This window comes from Ursus maritimus, unplaced genomic scaffold (genome assembly GCF_017311325.1).
Source record: "Ursus maritimus isolate PB19 unplaced genomic scaffold, ASM1731132v1 scaffold_11, whole genome shotgun sequence".
In the NCBI taxonomy this organism is placed as follows: Eukaryota; Metazoa; Chordata; class Mammalia; order Carnivora; family Ursidae; genus Ursus; species Ursus maritimus.
The window spans coordinates 33,419,563-33,439,810 of NW_024423453.1; the positions used below are offsets into that span (position 1 = coordinate 33,419,563).

At 37.9% G+C, this 20,248-nt stretch overlaps 1 protein-coding gene across 2 annotated transcripts in view; it reads left to right on the forward strand.

Moving 5' to 3' along the window:
* The first annotated feature begins 15,118 nt into the window (after positions 1-15,118).
* SMARCA5 (SWI/SNF related, matrix associated, actin dependent regulator of chromatin, subfamily a, member 5) overlaps positions 15,119-20,248 on the forward strand; it is a 39,203-nt gene continuing 34,073 nt past the window's right edge. Inside the window, exons 1-3 of one of the 2 annotated variants that reach the window (XM_040626336.1) lie at positions 15,119-15,368; positions 15,505-15,770; positions 19,132-19,206. In XM_040626336.1, coding sequence (XP_040482270.1) covers positions 15,594-15,770; positions 19,132-19,206 — 252 coding nt within the window. In that variant the 5' untranslated portion in view covers positions 15,119-15,368; positions 15,505-15,593. The other variant, XM_008685567.2, reaches the window with a different exon arrangement.

A 20,248-nucleotide genomic window follows, 5' to 3' on the forward strand; every position in this document is an offset into this window, starting at 1 on the left:
ATTTGGCAGAGAGACAGCCAGTGAGAGAGGGAACACAAGCAGGGGGAGTGGGAGAGGAAGAAGCAGGCTCATAGCAGAGGAGCCTGATGTGGGGCTCGATCCCAGAACTCCGGGATCACGCCCTGAGCCGAAGGCAGACGCTTAACGACTGTGCCACCCAGCCGCCCCTGAAATGTCATATTTTTATTACCATTTAGTTTGAAATATTTTCTAACTTCCATTTTGATTTCTTCAAAATTATATTGATTAATTTCCAAATGTGAGGAATTTATAGTAATTTTTTAGCTACTGATTTCTAGCTCAATTTTTCCCTATGGCCGAAAAAAATGCTCATTTCAATTATTTGAAAAAAAAAGATTTGTTAACACTTGCTTAATGACTCAGCATAGAATCAACTTTAGTAAATGTTCCATGTGCTCTTGAAAAGAATGAGTATCTGCAGTTGGTAGGTGCCATTTTCTTCATATGTTAATTAGGTCAAGTTTGTTAATCATATCCATCTTATATATCCATACTGATATTTTTTTTAACTGCTTGTTCTATCAGTTTCTAAGAAAAGAATGTGAAATTTCCCACTTGATTGCAGATTTTCCTAGTTCTCCTTATAACTCTGTAAATTTTTGGTCTGTATATTTTGAGGTTTTGTTTTTATATGCATACCAACTTACAATTTTTATATTTTCCTGGTAAATTGACCCTTTTGTCATTATGCAGTGTTCCTTTTTATTTCTAGTAATGCTTTTTGTTATTATAACTATACCAGTTTTCTTTTGGTCAATATTTGTGAGAACTACTTTTTTCTCTTTATTTTCAACCTTTGAGTACGCTTATATTTAAGGTTTGTCTGTCACAAGTAGCATATAGGCTAGTTTTGTTATTTTATGCTCTTTTTTTTCTAACTGGAATATTTAGTCTCTTTCTTGATATCTGCCTTGGAGCAGAGTCTACGTGTCCTTGGTGATATGCCTGGTTTTGAGAATTTCTCTCTTTTTTTTTTTCCCTCCTCATTTTTGTGCTTGAATTTTTTTCCTTATCGAAGTGCTGGGAACACAGCTTCTGCTTCGTCAGTTCTTTTTTTTTTTTTTTAAGATTTATTTATTTATTTATTTGAGAGAGAGAGAGAACAAGTGGGAGGGGCAGAAGGAGAGGGAGAGAGACTCTCAAGCAGACTCCATGCTGAGCATAGAGACAGATGTGGGACTTGATCTCGTGAGATCATGACCAGAGCCGTAACCAAGAGCTGGATGCTTAACCGACTGTGTCACCCAGGTGCCCCTCATCAGTTCTTTCTAAATCTGTGGTGTGGAGCTGGGATCATGGACGGTTCAGCCTGCTCGGAGCTCTGCTTCCCAGTGGGGCAGCACATGCCTGGTCCAGAGGCCCCTTCTTTGGCCAGCAAGAGAGCTCCTAACAGCGTGTTGAGGAACTGAAAAAAGGGTTTTCATCTTTAATATTAGTCATTTAATGTCCTCCTGTCTTTCACTGAAGAGGTGGCAAGAGACAGTCCCAAATTCCACCCCCTCTGTCTTCCCCATCCCTGCAACCATAGAAGCCGNTGCAAGACTTAAAAAATTGGTGGTTCCCAGCCATATGCTTAGCTCCTATTTATCTCTGCCTAGGAAAGTAGTCCTTACTTACACAAAGTCATATCTGATATAGGAAGTAAATAATGTAGTATTTTGATAAAGCATCTTAATAAAATTTTATTTCAGTATACGTAAGATCTTTGGCTCACCCTAGGAATGCATGAAATTTCTAATTGTGAATGTATTTTCACCAAACATTTACCTTTTTTCTGGACAGGTGACATGCACACATTTATATACAAATTTTTAAAAGAATTTTTGGACACTTGAAAAGGATGTTTTGTTTTGCATTGAAGGGTACCTGCTCCATGTAGAAAACCCATTTTTGAGGATTGGTCTCTAAATAGCTTTTTTCTGCTTGATCTCAGTTAGTTTCAAAAAAATCACAGTTTCAAGGCCAGAATTGTGCTCAAGAGAAAAATTAAACATTGTACTATTGAGGATAGATTAGTGGAGTGTAACAGGGGCTCAAAATAACAGTGGCTTACACAAGATAGAAGTTTATTTCTCTCTCATGTAAGTGAAGCATGAAAAACTGCACTCATCGCTCCCCCTGGCTCTACGGCAGGATGGGAAATGCTGTCTTCACTTAGCGCGAGCACATGCCCAGCTAAAATGAGAGCACTGGAGAATGGTTTTTGGAGAAAACTCTTATCATAATTACACATTTTAAAATGAACATTCTCAGGTAAAAATAATACAGGAACTAGCAGAGGTATTAACCTTTTCATTTTTCTTAGAATTAACCTTCTTTGGTGACATTTATATAAATATACTTCGTACTATTTCACTTTTTACTGCAGGAAACCTCATGGTATACACACATAGAATGATAACTAAACATTTTATCAGCATTACCATTAAACAGAAGCAAACTATTATTAGCGGAATTAAGGTAAATTAGGTGACTTCTTTTTCCTCTTGAGAGACTAAGTATCCAAACTGATCAAATATGACAATGGGATTCTGACCCACAAGCTGAAAAGTTAAACCACAACTTCTATAGCAATCTGTCCAGACTTGGTCAATGACTGCCAGCTTCCCTATTTTTTGCCTCAAACTCAGGACCAACCAGAGAAAGCCAAATATTCTCCCCAAACCAATCATAGAAGATGCCCTGCTTCTAGTCAGGCCACCTCTAGCTGTTCCATGCCAACAGTTTCTAAGCAGAGCATACCACCGTAAAGCTTTTCCACTCCTCGCTCTGCCACTTTCCACCATGCCAAGAGGAAGTGATGGTACCTAACTCCCTTGGTAGATTAAGCTCTGAATAAATAGCCTCTGGGTGTTATCATCTGGGTGGCCTTCATTTATTTCCCTATTCATAATAAGCTACCAGCCCTGAGTTACAGGTTTCATCTTTTACTCTTATGCAATTTGGTCCAATTAATCTGCCATATCACAGATTGTACCACTGGTGGTATAATGCTCTGCAAGCCACTCTACCTTCTGTCTGTTTCTCTTTCTGCAAAATGAAGATAAATGTGATCCATTTCACAAGGGCTAAAATGAGGGCCAAATAAGCCAGTGCATGTAAAACACCCAGAGCACTGTGTGACACAATATACGTAATTAACAAATATTTGTTCTCATCATCGTCTCATCATCATCAAAGTTCAAGTCTTGTTTAATTTTTTCTTACTCTGAGTACCTTGGGTCTTTATGAATCAAAATAAGGATTCAATGATAAATTTATGTTTTACTTTTGGACCCTGAAGATTGTGTAGTACGTGTGTGTACAAAATCAGTTGAAATTGGTCAATTAAAATTACAAATTTACTAAAAAGTACGTATTGTTTTCTTTCCAAAACATGTCATATATATTTGTTGTGACTGTACGAAGGAAAAAGTTCTTTTTCCTTCTACCTCCCGGGTTCTCTGGCTGGAGCCTTGTAAAATTAGAATGGCAAAGGACAGACTGACAAGAGAAAACCAGTTTATCAGCATGCACAGAGCACATAGCGCAGGAGAAACCCCAGTGAAGAATAACTCGAAGGGGTGGCTAGAACTTGGGCTTCTATAGCATTTTGACCAAAGAACAGTACATTTGTAGAGAAGTGATAAGACAAAGGAAAAGGGTTTTAAGCTCTCAAGGGTGGCAAACTGTGAGAAGGTAAATATATAGGGGAAACTAATGGAATAAGGTTTTGTGCAGATCCATCGGGATGCTGACTTTCAGTCTTTTTCATAGCCATAAAACTTCCTTGGGAGAAGAGATTTGTGGCACTCCTCATTTTTCAGAAGTTTCTGCCTTTAGTCAGACAAGAGAAGCCCCAGAATGACTTTTTTCTGCATCTCTTGATTCACATTTGCCTTTAGCTCAAAATAATCCTCAGGCCGAAGTGGCATATTTTGGAGTGGCATATTCCGGCCTCCAACACCACCATGAAACTGTGACCTCAACTCTACTGTGGTGGCCCCAGCCTCTGCCCCTGGGGATCCAACTCTGCATCCCCTCCATCCTCTCCTCACCACCACCTCCCCCCAAAAAGAACCTCACCCCTGTGATCTCCGTAGGGCACACTTCTTCCGGGGTGTGCCAGCAGACAGTGGTACTGGAACAGGAACATTACCATGGAACTTGGCCCTATCTACAGGAGACCGTGGCTTGAAGACTCCACATAAGTGTGCTCAAAACTTGCTTAGAGCTCTGCTGTAAACTGGAATTCCTCCTTCCCAGCCCTTCATCTTTTTTTTTTTTTAAGATTTTATTTTTATTTACTTATTTGGCAGAGAGCAGAGAGATAGCGAGAGAGGGGGAGAGCGTGGGTGTGCTCAGGAGTGGGGGAGGGACAGAGAGGGAGGGAGAGGGAGAGAGAAGCTGAAGCTGACCCTACGCTGAGTGTGGAGCCAAGGTGGGGCTCGATCCCAAGACCCTGAGATCATGACCTGAGCAGAAACCAAGAGTCAGAGGCTCAATCAGCTGAGCCCCCCAGGAGCCCCCCAGCCCTCCATCTTTTGCACAAGTATTAGCTCTACACCTCCTCATGAAGGAGCTCTCTGCCTGCTCCCACTTCCTCCCTTTATTAGCAGGCATTTCCTCACCAATAAATCTTTTGCGTGTTTGATCCTGTCCTGGTGTCTGCTTCTGTGAGGACATGAGCACAATACACAAACAAAATGCCAGCCGGCTGTAAGGTACCATTACTATCACAATTTCCACCTTAAGGTTCTAATTTGGACTCTAAGTGCTTAAGATTTACTAGTTTAGTAAAGGAAATTACAGCATCATAAATAACTACTTCCTTGTGAGTTTAACTAACATGCAGAATTAAAATTCGGTCTACTTCCAAATATAATGGTTCATCAGTTCAGAGTACTGAATGTAGAAGAAGAAAATTCAATGGTAAAAGAACTTAGATTTTAAATGGTCATCAAAAGGAGTGACCAAAGGAACACACAAGAGCAGCCTGCAAAGATTACAAAGTCTTGCAAAGTTCTTATTGTCAAGGTCCCTGTTTTATAATTCCTGACTCTCTTGCAAAATAGTCCGTGGAAGCCTCCTCTGACTTCCCTCCTCTTTTATTTCTGAATGTGAGACTTACACAATCTCCACTTCCTTCCAGTGGCTACGCTCCGAAGTGGCCCCATCTTAGGGGAGAACCCAAAGTTGTGCTATTTTCTTAAGATTGCAACTCAGTGGGTCTCCTGGCTAGTAACAGAGACTTAGAGAATTTTTCCACTTATGTGCATTCTGGGACATTTACTATAGACAGAAGATGAAGCTCAACACTTATAAAGAGCTTCTATTTTGAGACATGTCAAAAACGGAAAAGATGTTTTTAGAATTTATAAGATACTAAGCTCTTCTTTCATGATGAGTTATTATAGAATAATAACTTCGTACCTAAAAAGGTAAGAATCAAATTTTCAAATGAGTAAAATTAACCTCTCTATAGCTCTCACAAAAACATATTTCAAATACAATTTAGCTGAATGTATTTCAAGTATAATTGAGCTTAGAATTGACACCTTTGATGAAATTTAAACTGTGAATAAAAATTAAAAGGGTCATAGTGCTGTGTAGCGTACACACATACACACACACACACACACATGCACACACACTGAAATGTTACTCAGCCATAAAAAAGAATAATATCTTGCCATTTGCAACAACATGGGTGGACCTAGAGGGTATTATGCTAAGTGAAATAAGTCAATCAGAGAAAAACAAATACCACATGATTTCACTCGTATGTGGAATTTAAGAAACAAAACAAATGAACAAACAAAAAAAAAGATAAACAAAAAAACCAGATTCTTAAATACAGAGAGCAAACTGGTGTTTGCTAGAGGGGACGTGAGTGGGGGGATGGGTGAAATAGGGATGGAGATTAAGAGTACGCTTATAGTACTGAGTACCGTACAGAATTGTTGAATCATTATATTGTACACCTGAAACTGATGCAACACTGTGTGTTAATTATACTTCAATTAAAAAAAGAAATTTAAATAAATAAAAGTTTTTGTAAAAAAAAGGTGACAGGGCTGGGAACATTAATAGATTTTTCTATAAAAAATAATTTACTTTCTGTGGCATAGACCATAAACATATATTCAGTCAACATGTGTTTAGTCAATGCTTTGTGTCCATCAGTCTTCCTTTTAAGAGAAACTGCGTCCCGTTCTGGCTCCTGGTCAAGAAGTAGACCTAGGTGGGGCGCCTGGGTGGCTCAGTCATTAAGCGTCTGCTTCCGGCTCAGGTCATCTCAGACTCAGAGTCCTGGGATCCAGCCCTGCTTCAGGCTCCCTGCTCAGTGGGGAGCCTGCTTCTCCCTCTCCCCTGCCTGCTGCTCCCCCTATTTGTGCTCTCTCTCTCTCAAATAAATAAAATCTTTAAAAAAAAAAAGAAAAGAGGTAGACCTAGGTAACTATGTTTGTACCCAGTGGTCCTGCCCCTTATTAAAACCTATGAATATAAGATGGGCAGCTGTTCTGAACTGGACTAATGTGTACCCTAACACTAGGAATCTGAAATTCAAATATGAATAGTGATCTATGAAGTACTATAATGCATAGCCAGTTGGAATTGGGGTGGACCAAACACAATACACTTAACTGGAGGCAGAGAAATCAGGGAATGTAGAGAAAGCTATTCAAGACAGAGTTGAAGAACGACAAAATGGATTTGGCTTTCAGTTCTTTCGCTTATTGCAAAATAAAGAAGAATTAACCAGTTCGGAGGCTACTTAATAATCCAGATGAAAATTATTTATAATAATCTAGGGCAATGGTGTGTAGGGAAAATGTGCTTCAGTGCAAAATAGAAATTATCTAGAGCATAGAGGACAACACCCTGGGAATTCTGATTCTATGGGAGCTATTTTGCAATTCTAAATTACAAATAACTGATACAAGCACAAAATAATTCTTGTCTATAGAAATGCAAATGTCCTATTCAGTAGAGAGTAAACTGACTTCCCTTCCCTACTGTGGAAGAAGATAGTTTTACCTCTATTTTCATGTTCCTGTCAACATTCTTTTTTTTTAGATTTTATTTTTTTGTCAGAGACAGAGAGACAGAGCAGAAGCAGGGCGAGCTGCAGACAGAAGGTGAAGCAGACTCCCTGCTGAGCTAGGAGCCCACTGTGGGACTGGATCCCAGGACCCTGGGATCATGACCTGAGCCAAAAGCAAACACTTAACCGACTGAGCCACCCAGGCGTCCCTCCTTTCAGCATTCTTTACTCCATATAAATTTGTGCTTTTTTTACTTCTTTGAACTGGTTCAAACACCTCATTAAATTCTTCACTGATGACTTAAGTAAAGCATGCATCTAACATACATTCTTTTTCATGGGAGTCATGATCTTACTTTTTTAAAAATGTGCTTTAACAGTTTCGGAAGTTTTCCACCCAGATGTCCAATGGAACAGAATAGAACCAGAGAAGTGCACCTCATGGGTAATTGAAGCCCACATATATCTTTTCTTGTCACTTAGAGGTGAATCCAAAGCAGCAAATTTGTGATGCTGTTTTTTTTTTTTTTATTTTAGATTTTCCTCTTTACTAATTTTGTGCTTTGTTTTTGGTTCTTCTGTATTGGATAAATTATTTTCCATTGGTGGCAGCAATGATTGGCGATTTGGTTTTCTGGTCTGATCACTTGAAGATTTCTCTTAAAGAATTAAGGTTTTATAGAGACCTAGTCTCTGCTGGGTGAGAGACAAGAGAGTATTAGGTTTGTTAGTGTATTTTTATCTATAAAATAGTGTATTTTATCTATAGTGTTCATTTATTTTGAGTTCAAATCAATTAAGAATTTACGGTAGGATAAATGGACCAGATATCTTGGATAAATGGACCAGAGACTTAACTGCGGTGTTGTGTTTACTCTTGCTTTCTTTGTGGCTGAAATTTTAGAATTGAAACTTTAAGGGCTCTCTCTATCTATGTCTATAATTCAGAAAGACCTTTACTTTTCATCGTGTGAGAATATAATGCTTTTCCATCTTAGGATGCTATTGACAGATTAGATTATAAACTTTTTTTTTCTTTAAGATTTTATTTATTTATTCGATAGAGATAGAGACAGCCAGCGAGAGAGGGAACACAAGCAGGGGGAGTGGGAGAGGAAGAAGCAGGCTCATAGCAGAAGAGCCTGATGTGGGGCTCGATCCCATAACGCCGGGATCACGCCCTGAGCCGAAGGCAGATGCTTAACCGCTGTGCCACCCAGGCACCCCTAGATTATAAACTCTTATACAGTCCTGTTCTGATTGACCGACAGAGGTAAATAAGCACTTACATGGATTGCATATTCCTAAAATTCCCAGAAAACAGTGAACTAATACTTTAAATGTGCTAGAATCTAAAAGGAAAGAAAAGTATTCTTAGCAAAACTAACAGGTAACTTTTGGTGACAAATTCACAAAATTTAAGTGAATCTTTAGCAAACAAGACTAGTTCAATATTATTGGTTTAACAAGTCTAACTATGTCTTCTCTGGTTTATCATTGTTAAGTATAATGCAAGCCTATATCTTATTCTGGTTGGGAATGTTCTTCCTAAATTTACAGTAGTTTATGGATCAAATAAACTAACATTACTTCCACTTAATGTTTAAAATTATGAAAAAATATGCATTTGTGTTTAGCCAAATTGAATCAGTCTGATTTTCAATAGTAGAAATTATATTTTACAGTGTGTTGGTTTGAAGATAATTTCTTTAGGTGACTTAAAACCGTGGACTTAATTACATTAATTTCCAGATGTTCATTGGATGTTGAAATCATTTCTAAGTAAGATATGACACTGCAACATTGATTACTAAGCATAATTTTCATTTATATGCTTTTATTTTGCATTTTAAATGCTACAAAGAGGCTCTCTCTGTGGGCCTGTTAATAAATGTGCTTATTTTCACCATTTTGAGAAATATTATAAAGGATGCATATGGCTGTAAAATGTTGTTATGTGTATTGATGAGTTTTGCTAGTCTACTAAAGTGGCAGCGTAGGACATGTAGTTTACAATTACTTACCCTCTAGTTTTGTGTGACATAAAAGTTACTTTGGCTAAAAGTTACAATTAATACAAATGATAGAGATTATATTTAGGAGCAATAATTTCAGAGAAATAAAATTGTGCACATGCTTTTGTTTTTTGAGGAAAAGAGTAGTCTTTTCCAAAAACAGCCATTCTCAGGGTTTTTCAGTCTATGAACTCTGCACTACATTTTCACCAGCAATGTCTGATTCAGTTTTTCTCTATGCTCACCAGCATTTTGGAGTTGTCATTATTTTTTATTTTAGCCATTCTGTTGGGTGTGAAATGATATGTTATTGTGGTTTTAATTCACATTTTTTTAATGTCTACTGATGTTGAACATCTTATCAAGTGCTGATTTGCCATCTGTGTATCTTCTTCAGTGAAATGTCTCTTCATTTCTTTTCCCTGTCTTCTAAATAGACTCTTTGCTTTTTTACTTGTAGAATTTTGAGAGCTCTTTATGTATTTTAGATACTCATCCTTTGTCTGATATGTGTTTTGCAAATATGTTCTCCGATTCTGTAGATTGTCTTCTCATCTTCTTGCCAGTTTTTCACAAGAGCAAATATTTTTAATTTTGTGATTCAGTTTATCAGTTTTTCCTTTAACTGATCATGCTTTTGGTTTCAAAGGTTAGGAGCCCTATGCTTAGCTCTAGATCTTTAGCATTTTCTCCTATTTTTTTTCATAAGACTTCTATAGTTTTGTTTTGCATTAAATTTATTATCCATTTTGGGTTGATTTTTGCACAAACTGAAACCTCGGTCAAGGTTTTTTGGTTTTGTTTTGTTTTGTTTCGTTTTGTTTGTTTTTGCTTTTTGCCTATAGATGTTCCTCCAGAACCACTTGTTGAAAAGTCTGTTTGCATTGAGTCCACATGTTCATTGCTAATTTATAGACATATAGTTGATTTTTGAATGTTTATCTTGTATCTTGAACCTTGCATAACTCATGTATTAGGCATTAAGTTGTTTTATGTAGATTTCTTGGGATTTTTGATGTAGATAATGATGTCATTTACAAATAGGGACAGTTTTATTTTTCCTTTCCAGCTCCGTATTGAATATCAGTGATGTGAGCAGAATTCTTGCGTATTTCTGATCTTAGAGGGAAAACATCCATTCATTAAGCGTAATGTTAGCTGTAGGCATTGTGAATGTTCTTTACCAAGTAAGTGGAGGAAGTTTCCCTCTTTTTTTTTTTTTCCTAAAACTTTTTATCATGATGGGTGTTGAGATTTTCTCAAATGCCTTTTCTGCATCAATTGAGATAATCGTGTGTTTTATATGCAGATAACATTGCTTGACTTTCAAATATCAAACCAGTCTTGCATCTCTAGAATAAATCCTTTTTGGTCAGGGTGCACAATTTTTTAAACATATTGAGTAACTGTATTTGCTAATATTTTGTTAAGCATTTTTGTGTCTATATTCATGAAGAATATCGATTTTCTTTTTTATAGTGCCTTTGTTTGATTTGGTATCAGGGTTATAGTAGTGTCATAAAATGAATTGGGAAGTGTACCCTCTTCTATTTTCTGGAAGAGATTGCGTAGAATTGGTATGGAATTGTGGAAAAATATTTGGTAGAATTCTCTAGGACACTATCTAGGCCTGGAGATTTGTTTTGGGGAGTTATTAAGTTATATATTTTATTTCCTAGTTACAGTTCTATTCAAATCGTCAGTTTCATATTGTCCAAATTATGGTAGCTTGTATTTTTCAAGAAAATGGTTGTATTTAAGTTGTCAAATTTATGTCTGTAGTATCCCCTTGTTAAACTTTTGATGTTTTCAGCATCTGTGGCAGGAAGTTCTGTTTCATTCTTAATATTGGTGATTTGTGCGCTTTCTTTGTCACTTTTTCTAGAAGTTTGTCGATTTTATCTTTTCAAAGAACCGATTCTTTGTTTCATTTTATTTTCTCTAAGTTTTTCCAATTTCAATTTCGTCGACTTCTGCTTCAGCCTTTATTATTCCCTTCTCTTTGCTTAATTTGGGTTTACTTTGCTCCTCTATTTCTGGGTTTCTGAGATGGAAGCTTAGAGAATCTTCCCTTTCCTTGAATTATTTCGTTGAAGTATTTAGTGCTGTAATTTCCCTCTTAGCACGTTATCTGTGTTCCACAAATTTCGGTATTTTGTATTTTTATTCAGTTCAATTTACTTTTTCTTTTAAGGCCTCCTGTGAGACCTATGGATTATTTAGAAGTGTATTGTTTAGTTTGGAGATATTCCTTGCAACTTTTGGCTACTGATTTCTAGCTCAATTCTAATGTGGCTGAAGAGCATGCTGTGTATAATTTCAATTTTTTAAAATTTGTTGAGGTTTTCTTTTATGGTCCACCTTATTATATTTTTGGTGGGTTTTGGAAAAAAATGTGTATGCTTCTATTACGTGAAGTGTTCTGTAAATGTCAAGTAGATTCTGTTGGTTGACAGTGTTGTTGAACTCTTCTATATCCTCGGTGATTTTCTGCTTAGCTGTTCTGTCAGTTACTGAGAGATGCTGTAGCCTTCACCTATAACTGTAGATTTGTTCTCATTTTAGTACTGTCAGTTTTTGCTTTGCATATTTTGCAGTTGTGTTGTTTGGTGCATACACTTTTAGAATTGTTATATCTTCTTGGTAGATTGACATTTCTTGGTAGAGTGACACTCTCTCTTTGTAATTTTCTTTACTCAAGTCTACTTTACCTGATAGATAGAACCACTTCTGCTTTCTTTTGAATAATGTCTGAGGCATATATTTTTCCATCTTCTTATTCTAAATCTTTTGAGCAAAGGAATCCCAAATTTCTTAACTATAGCTTTGGCCATAGCTAATTCTTTTGAAAATATTTCAGGAGTGGTGATAGTTAAAATTTAACTTTGGATTATAATATTCGGGTTCCTAGGAGTATTCTACCTAGAACCAATTCAATAAAGAAGAGAATATTTTTCACGAGTGGGAAGAAAAGGCACAGAGAATTTGAATTTTTGACTTGTGTGTATTAAAGGCAACTTTAAATGATTACATAAAAACATGAATAAACACCCAACAGATACAAAGTCACTCACTGATGTGAGTTGGTGACCAAATATAAGGGGAATATGTTTAAAACTTATTTAGCTTTTTTGTTAAGAGCTTGGTTAATGTTTTTGTTTAATTGAAATGCTATTACATGGCAAATGACCCATGTAGGAGAATTCTGAAAAATGATACATACCAGATGTGATCATTGGTATCTACTGTTGGAAATGTCCATTCACAGATACTCACAAACTCAATACTCTCGTATTGTTGTCATGTAGTAAGACTTTATTTTCCTAGGCTTTCACAAAATAAAATAAGTATGTGATGAAGAGAGGCTCAGCATTCCTACTCCGTTCTTGATAAACTTAGTTAACTCCTTTCCCTTATCACTCAAGGCCAAAATGCTGAGAGTTCTCGCTCTTGGGCATCTTTTGTTCTCTGGCAATACCTCTTCGTTCTACTCCCCAGCACAGCACATGCTGTGCTGGCATACTAAATCTAACGGAGGAAATTTTAAGTGTCAACAATATGTACTTGCATATTTGAGACAGAATACTCATATGTTTTTACATTGTAACACTCTATTTCTGGGAACATGGTTAAAGCAGGAATTTTTTCTAGCATTTTCTTGACATGATTCTCCTTACCTTCCTCCTTATTAAAAAAAAAACAACAAAACATTAGATTATCCTTCCTCCAACTGGACTGATTCTTAGGCTTATGATTCTTCAGGATTAGAATACCTAACACTTGAACACAGAGCTCGCTCCATGTCAGACACTGTATTAAACGCACTACATGCACCCTCTAATTATTATGATATCATTATAAGAATATTATTCCAATATAAAATTGAGATAATAATAAAAAGACAGGAAAACTGATTTCAAAAAAGTTGAAAGATAACTTGCCTGCATTCACACAGCTACTAAGTTCTTGAGCCTGCCCTGGAATCTATGCTTGCCTGAATCCCCAGTTACTCTCCTACCCCTACACTAATCCTATATTAGACTATCAATTCCAGAACTAGCTATTATTGTAACCTATTAGTCTTTGAAAAAAATAGGTCTCTGTGATTCATGTAAGTACTATCTGCCTAACTTAGCTAGTATTCCCATAGCTCCATTGCCAGGCATCCTGTGTTTTCTGTAGCTTCTCTCTCCTCTTTCTCTCTGCTTCTAGACCCTGCTCAAAATTGGTTTCTCTGTTCTTAATGTTAATTAGAGGACTCAAACATTCTGTCTTCTCTTCCTCCTTTCTTCTAAGTATCGTCCCTCCACGATTTTTACGATTCCCATACAGATTTCATATGCTTATATGAGAAACTCACAGTATAAATGCACATGTTAAAACTGCCATTTTAAAGGCAATTTTATTTATTGCTTTTCTTGTTATTTATTGCTTTCCTTAACTAGTTCTTAGACTTAAGAACCTTCCATTTATATACTTGTATATATTTTTAGGCTTTCTGAACCAGGACCCAAGATACCTACCTATCACTATAGAGCGGGGAAATATTCTGAATATTAAATAAATGTTATATTCTTCCTACTTAACAATGTCAATATTGAATAAATTTTTATCAAATGAGTGTCTATATGTCAGATACCACCGTAGACACTTTTACCCTTCCACCCACACTTTTTTAGGTAAAAGAACATTTTTTAATATTAAAATAAGTTTTATCAGTATAATAATATACAAATTCATTTTAGAAAAATAAAAAAATACAAACAAAAAAGAATTAGGAAATAAACACCAGCAACACTTTCAATACTTTTATGATTATCCTTCCAAATTTTACCTATATTTTTGAACTGTTAGATTTTTTTTCAATTAACACTATGTAATAAACAGTCTTCTACATTAATGGCTGTTAAAAGGTTAATAATAGTTCGTTTTGTGGGTGTACGATAGTTTTAAAATCACAGTTCAATGTTGGATTCAGCCTATGGGTAGCTTTTTGAATTACATGTGATTATGTTGAATGTCATTGCAGGTATTTTTCAAATGTATCCTTAGGCAGTTTCCTACAGTCTCAGAAATAGCATTTCTAATGGACTGGTGGACGTTTTCCAGATCTCAAAGAATTATTATTTGATTAGTTAAAAGTTTGTAGTCTGTACAATCTAAGGAGATCCTTTGTGTATGAAATTCAGCATAATTAAAGTTAGCTCAAACCTTAACTATTGAAAAGTGTGTCTCCTTTATTCAATAAACACTGATAGAATTCTTGACATAGGATGCGAAGATGAGTAAGAGGTTGCGGAGTGCAGGTAACAATTTACTGTAATATGCAGATTTGTTATCCACTAGACTACAATGTGCTTAAATTCTGTAGAGAACAGACGCACATGACCCTTAGGCTGTGTTGAAGAAAGCCTAAGGCAGCGGACAAAACAGTGATTACTTGCTGCATTTCTTACTGAGAAAGAAGAATGTACTTTTTATTTAATACTTGGTGGTTGAGGAAAAGATACAACCCACCGGTGGCCTCTCTTCCTTGATTACTCAGGTTTCTCACATGGCCGCGGGCAGTTCGCTTGCTTTTAGCCTGTGGAGGAAATACCGTCTAACTTTGTGTCGAAGGAGAAGAAATTTAGAAACGACTGAAATAGCTAACATGGGAAGACGAAAAATATCACACTAACGGAAACTTGTCCTGAGACAAGACGTCACTTGGGAAAACCATAACGTCAACGCTATGGCGTCACGCCTATAAGCGGAGGCGGTAAAGTGTTAAAGTCAGCACAGGCCCCCATGTTTCAGTAGGCGGCGCAAAACCTGGGCGAGTTTTCAGGTGGCGCCACCGACCCCTCCGGGCCCAGAAGACAGGACCAAGGAGGACAGCCGTTAGAACTGCGTTCGCGTCATACCTCAGAGCGAACGCACAAACGTAGGTCTCCAAGCACTCCCCCGAGGCCCCGCCCACTCGTCGCCCTAGAGCCCGCGGGGGGCCCCCGAGGGGGCGTGGCTAAGGGTGAGGCGAGGAGAACGCGCAAGCGCACTCAGACCCCAGTCAATTAGCCAACTATTAATCTCGCGAGGGTTGAAAGTCGGTGGCGTACGTAGTTGTCCTGGATGCTGGCGAGATAGATGATTTCTCCCAGAGGAAGAAAAGGAGGCGGCGAAGCTAGTTCCCGGCGTCGGTCTCTCTTTCGCTTTCCTTTTTTCTAACTCCAACCCTCCGCCCTCCCGTAAATCAACCCGCCTTCCCTGACCTCGGTGACCCAGGTGGCCCCGCCCACTCTCGTCGACGTGATTCCCGCCGTGAGGTAAGCGCCGGTCGAATCCCGAGCCCCGCGGAAGAGGAGGCAGACCAAAGGGGGAGGCTGCTGGGCCGGGCTTCGGCTCGTAGCGGAGCCGCAGCGCAGGGGGGGCATTCGGGTGGTCCTTTCGCTCCTTCGTCAGCTCGTGGCGACGTAACCACCCAGGCCTAGGCCTCCTCATCTCTGCCGAGCCGGGCCTCAGGCAGCAGCGAGTGACGCAGACGGAACATCATGTCGTCCGCGGCCGAGCCTCCGCCACCCCCGCCTCCCGAGAGCGCGCCTTCCAAGCCCGCAGCCTCGGCCGCCAGCAGCGTGAGCAACAGCAGCAACAAAGGCGGCCCGGAGGGCGTCGCGGCCCAGGCGGCTCCCTCTGCGGCTAGCTCCGGCCCCGCGGACTCCGAGATGGAGGTGAGGGTGGCTGGTGGCGCGGGGAGAGGGCGCAGCGGGGAGGAGGAGCTGGTTCCCTCGCCCGGGTTTTAGTGATCAGACGCAGAGCCGTACTCCACCCCTCCTGCATCCAAACTCGGCCTCAGACCCTTAGGATCCGAAATGATTCGCCCTTGCGCCCTTGTGCTTAACCTACCCACGCCGACTCCGATGGGTTTCTGGAACTTCACATTTACATTATTTGTTTCTTTAGCGACCCTTGCCAAATCCTCCGGAGCTATTATTAAACATGATATTGATTACTGAGGCCGAGAGGGACCTACCCGGTTATTTATTTATTTATTTTCGGTAGACTCCCATAATTCCCTCACCCATCTCCGTTTCTAGCTTTTAGTTTCCACTAAACTTGCGGGTAGGGAGGGGGAGATGCCCCTTAGTAGTGAGGGAAGGTTGCGCGGGGTGGGGAAGGCATTTAAATGCAGCGCATCCGAGGACTCGGGCCTCTCTTCTCCATCCCGGTCCTTGCGGGGGCGGTATCTGTTCTGGGCAGAAACAATGGCTAGAGCTGGATGGCCGAGTGCGCAGTGGGGATAAGCGGGGCGCAGCTGCTCCTGTGAAGGGAGAGGAGGCTCCTCCCAGGCACTGATCCTTAGGGAGGGAAGCGACCGAGGCAACAGCAGCTGTCTTGGACCCCCATCTAATTTGGGTAGGGGGATGGATGAGCGAATGGATGAATTAGTGAGTCTGGGGTGGTTGGCTTTCAGTCCAGCGCAATTCCTTCTTTTGGGCCTTGGCCCTTTTTTTCTTTTCTTTTTTTTTAAATTGGTACTGCTCGCTTGCCGAGCCTGCCTTCAAGGGCTGGAGTTGGCCAGGGGATGGTGACAGTGCTGCGGGGGTGGAAAGTTTGGGGAGCTGCCAGGCGGGTCTCTTGGGTGTGCTCCAAGACTTTGCGAGGTCTGGGAACAAAGTGATTGCTTGCTCCTTCCAAATTTTATTCTTGGCCTTCGATCTGTTTTGAGATATTTTATAGTCGCAGCCCAAAGATTTCTGGGATTTTTCCATCCTTAGATAGAAGGAGTGAAGGTAATACTGCTCTAAAAAAGGATCTTTGATGGAGAATTAACACAATAAGTAAATGGAAGTGCAGTTTACCACTGGAACGTTTGGCGCACCGAAGTTTTACTTGGGCACCAAAGGTCTAATCTAGCGTGAAGTAACATTATGTTAATAGTTTATAAGAACTTTTTGGTGACGGTAGGTTTAGTGCAATAGGACATTGATCTGTACTTTTAAGTGATTTGATTTTTGTTTAAAATTCTTACCTAGCGTTGCCTATTTTTCTTAAGGTTTTAAATGGTTCTTTTGGATTACCAGGTCTGTTTAACTTGGATTCCTGCTCCATGGTATGAGGGGGTTTGAAAATATTTGACACTGAAAGCATTTGTGTGTAAATGGACAGTTCTCAGCAAAATGCTGTCCATAGTTTTCATCAGCTTCTCAAAAGGGTCTGTCATTCGAATTTTGGAATAACAACCATTGTCTCAGGAGAGATGTTATTTAAAGAAAGAGTAATTTAAAGCCTAAACTGGCTTTTAGTTGCTATTTTTATATTTAAGTGGAATTTAAGTATGGATATTGATAGGATAACAAGTACCAAATGAAGTCTGGGCCGGATTTATTTGCCAGTTGAAGAAATTGAGTCTTCTGATAGGTAGAATCTGTGATAGAACCCAGGTCTGGCTCTGAAACTGACCCATTTCCCACGTATTTTTACCCTGTCATATTCTTACAAGAAGGATGTTTGACAGTTTTATTTCTTGAAGAATGACTTAGTTATTTTTACCTTTTCAGTATAGGAACATGAGTAATTTCATCTTTTATCAGTTTCTTCCCTGACTAGTTTTAGTCTTGATTTTTTTCTTTTCATGTTATAGTTGATTTAAAAACTTTTTTTAAAAGTAAATGTACTTTAGTCTTTTTTTCTTAACTAAATTCGGAAATCATGGAGGTTCACTGATAAATACGGGTTTGAGCATATATATATAATATATCTGGCAATCTTAAATGCCTTTTTCTTGTTTGAAAGTAGAATTTAAGGTGGGTGTTTTTCAAAATTAGAAAATAAATGAAAGCTTGCATTCTCAAATTCTTTCTGACAAAGCGGACCTTCCCAGAAATATTAGTTAGCTTTCCTATATATTCAGTTAAATTTTCATTTTTGCTTGGTACCGATAAGTCAAGGGAGTAATTTCTTTTTTGTTTATTATGATTTTTTTGGCAACGTGGATGGAACCTTTTTGTCTTTCACTGTTGATCAGACTAATAGGTAGGTATACTATATGCCAACAGAGTAGACTGATAGATAGGCACACTATATACCAAATAATCATAAGACCTCAGTTCTGGAGTCCAAATCCTTTTTTTTTTTTAAACTATGAAAGAAATAATGATTGCTGTTGGAAAACATGTTTTACTATATTTTGACCTTTTGATATCTAGTACCATTTTGTGAAGTAGGCTAGTAGGTGGCTTTATCATTTTTATTCATGGACACCAGAAATTTGCAGTGAGCTTAAAGGTAACACAGGTGCCTAGAGATCTTAGCAATGAAGTTAGATTAGAATTTAGGTAATTTGACCTCTCAGTTCTGGTACTGTACCGGCTCCAGTCCCGCAATTTTAATTACAGATAGCTTTATTATAGTACATACTGCCAAGAACAGATTTGTACATTGTTAATGAAAATTGTACTTTTACCAACTGTTCTTTAGTTGTTTTTTTGACAGATGAGTAGAACTTTGCAGAGTAGTTGTTGCTGTTTTTTTGTGGGATTTTGAATGCCAGGGTGAATAAATTTGCTAGAAAGGATATTTATTACTAATTTGTAGTTAAGGAGTATTCGATTTAGGATGCATGATAAATTTTTTGTATTTTTCCAGAAGATAGAAATCAGGGTGACTAATGATGGTGATTTCTAGGTGTATATTTTTGTAGGAGCACAGTGGATACTGCAGTTTTATGATTAAAAGGGAACATGATTTCTTCACATTATATACTATTTAATTTGGTTTCATAATATTTATTGAATAGAAAAACAGATTTGTTGAAAGTTATTCTATTCTAGGATGATGTAGATAATAGTCTTGTGTTTCAATCTTGGCCAATAGCCACGCAGTTTACGTATTTGGGTTAAATAGGTTGTTAGCATCATGGCATTTAATTTCATCAAGATACTCTGTCAGGTTAGATTATAGCCAGTTAAGTATCTAGCAAGTTTGGGATAGAAATGTATTACTTAGAATGAGTTTTGAGCAGAAATTAGTTTAATAATGGTGTGTTAACTATTTTTGAAGAACAATCCATGATTTTTTCCTTCCTACCAGGAAGTATTTGATGATGCATCTCCTGGAAAGCAAAAAGAAATTCAAGAACCAGATCCTACCTACGAAGAAAAAATGGTATGCTCTAGGTATATGAATAGAGTCTATAATAACTTTTAACTAGGTGACTGAAGGGACCAAACATCTACATTTAATTTTTATAACTGAGGCACAGATACCCAATTGAAATATGTGTAACATGGGATACTATAATTTTTGTTACTTACCTATGTAAAGCAAATACAGAAATATAACATGAACACACATAATAGTGTTATGTAAATATATGGGATATGTTACTCCCCTTTATTTTAAGATTTAGTGTCAGGAAGTGAGGACAGTAAAAGACCAGAGAAGTAGTTATTCAAAGTGTTTCTGCATCTGTCATTCTATTCCACTGGGTACAGAGACAATAATATATACTCCTTGTCCACAGCTTTTTTGCAATATGCGTGAGAACTTTACAACAAGAGCACATCATGTTATTATACTTGAATCCTCGAAGAACCAGCTCACATTTCCTACATTACAAAAATTTTTTTTAGCATGACTTAACCATAACCTATGAAGAGCTTTAAACTTAAATTCAGATTCAGTAATAATAATGGCTAGTAGCAAATACTTACTGTGTACTAGGCCCTGTTCTGAGTGCTTTATGTGGATTAAACTCGTTTAATTGTACTGAAATCTTAAAAAGTTAAAATAGCATGTTATTTTACTATGTTATTTACATGTTGTTTATGTTACTACTATACAGTACATCACAGTACGCTCTTTAAGAGTGAAACCAATGTCTTAATCTGTCTTCAGCACCCAGAACAATATCTGGTCCATAGTATATTTTAACAAATATTTTTTGAAACTTACTTTCTTCTCAACCTTTGATCTTCTCTTCAAGATCAGTAGATATTTTGAATCTCTTAAATAGCTTCAAAATCCTAAAAATACATGCATTTTTTGAACACGTGTTTATGTATATGCATACATAATGTGCATGATAAACATAGTAATATGTAAAATATAAATGACATTTTTATTTTTTATTTAAATTCCAGTGTAATTAACATACAGTGTTATATTAGCTTCAGGTGTACAATATAGTTATTCACTAATTCTGTAC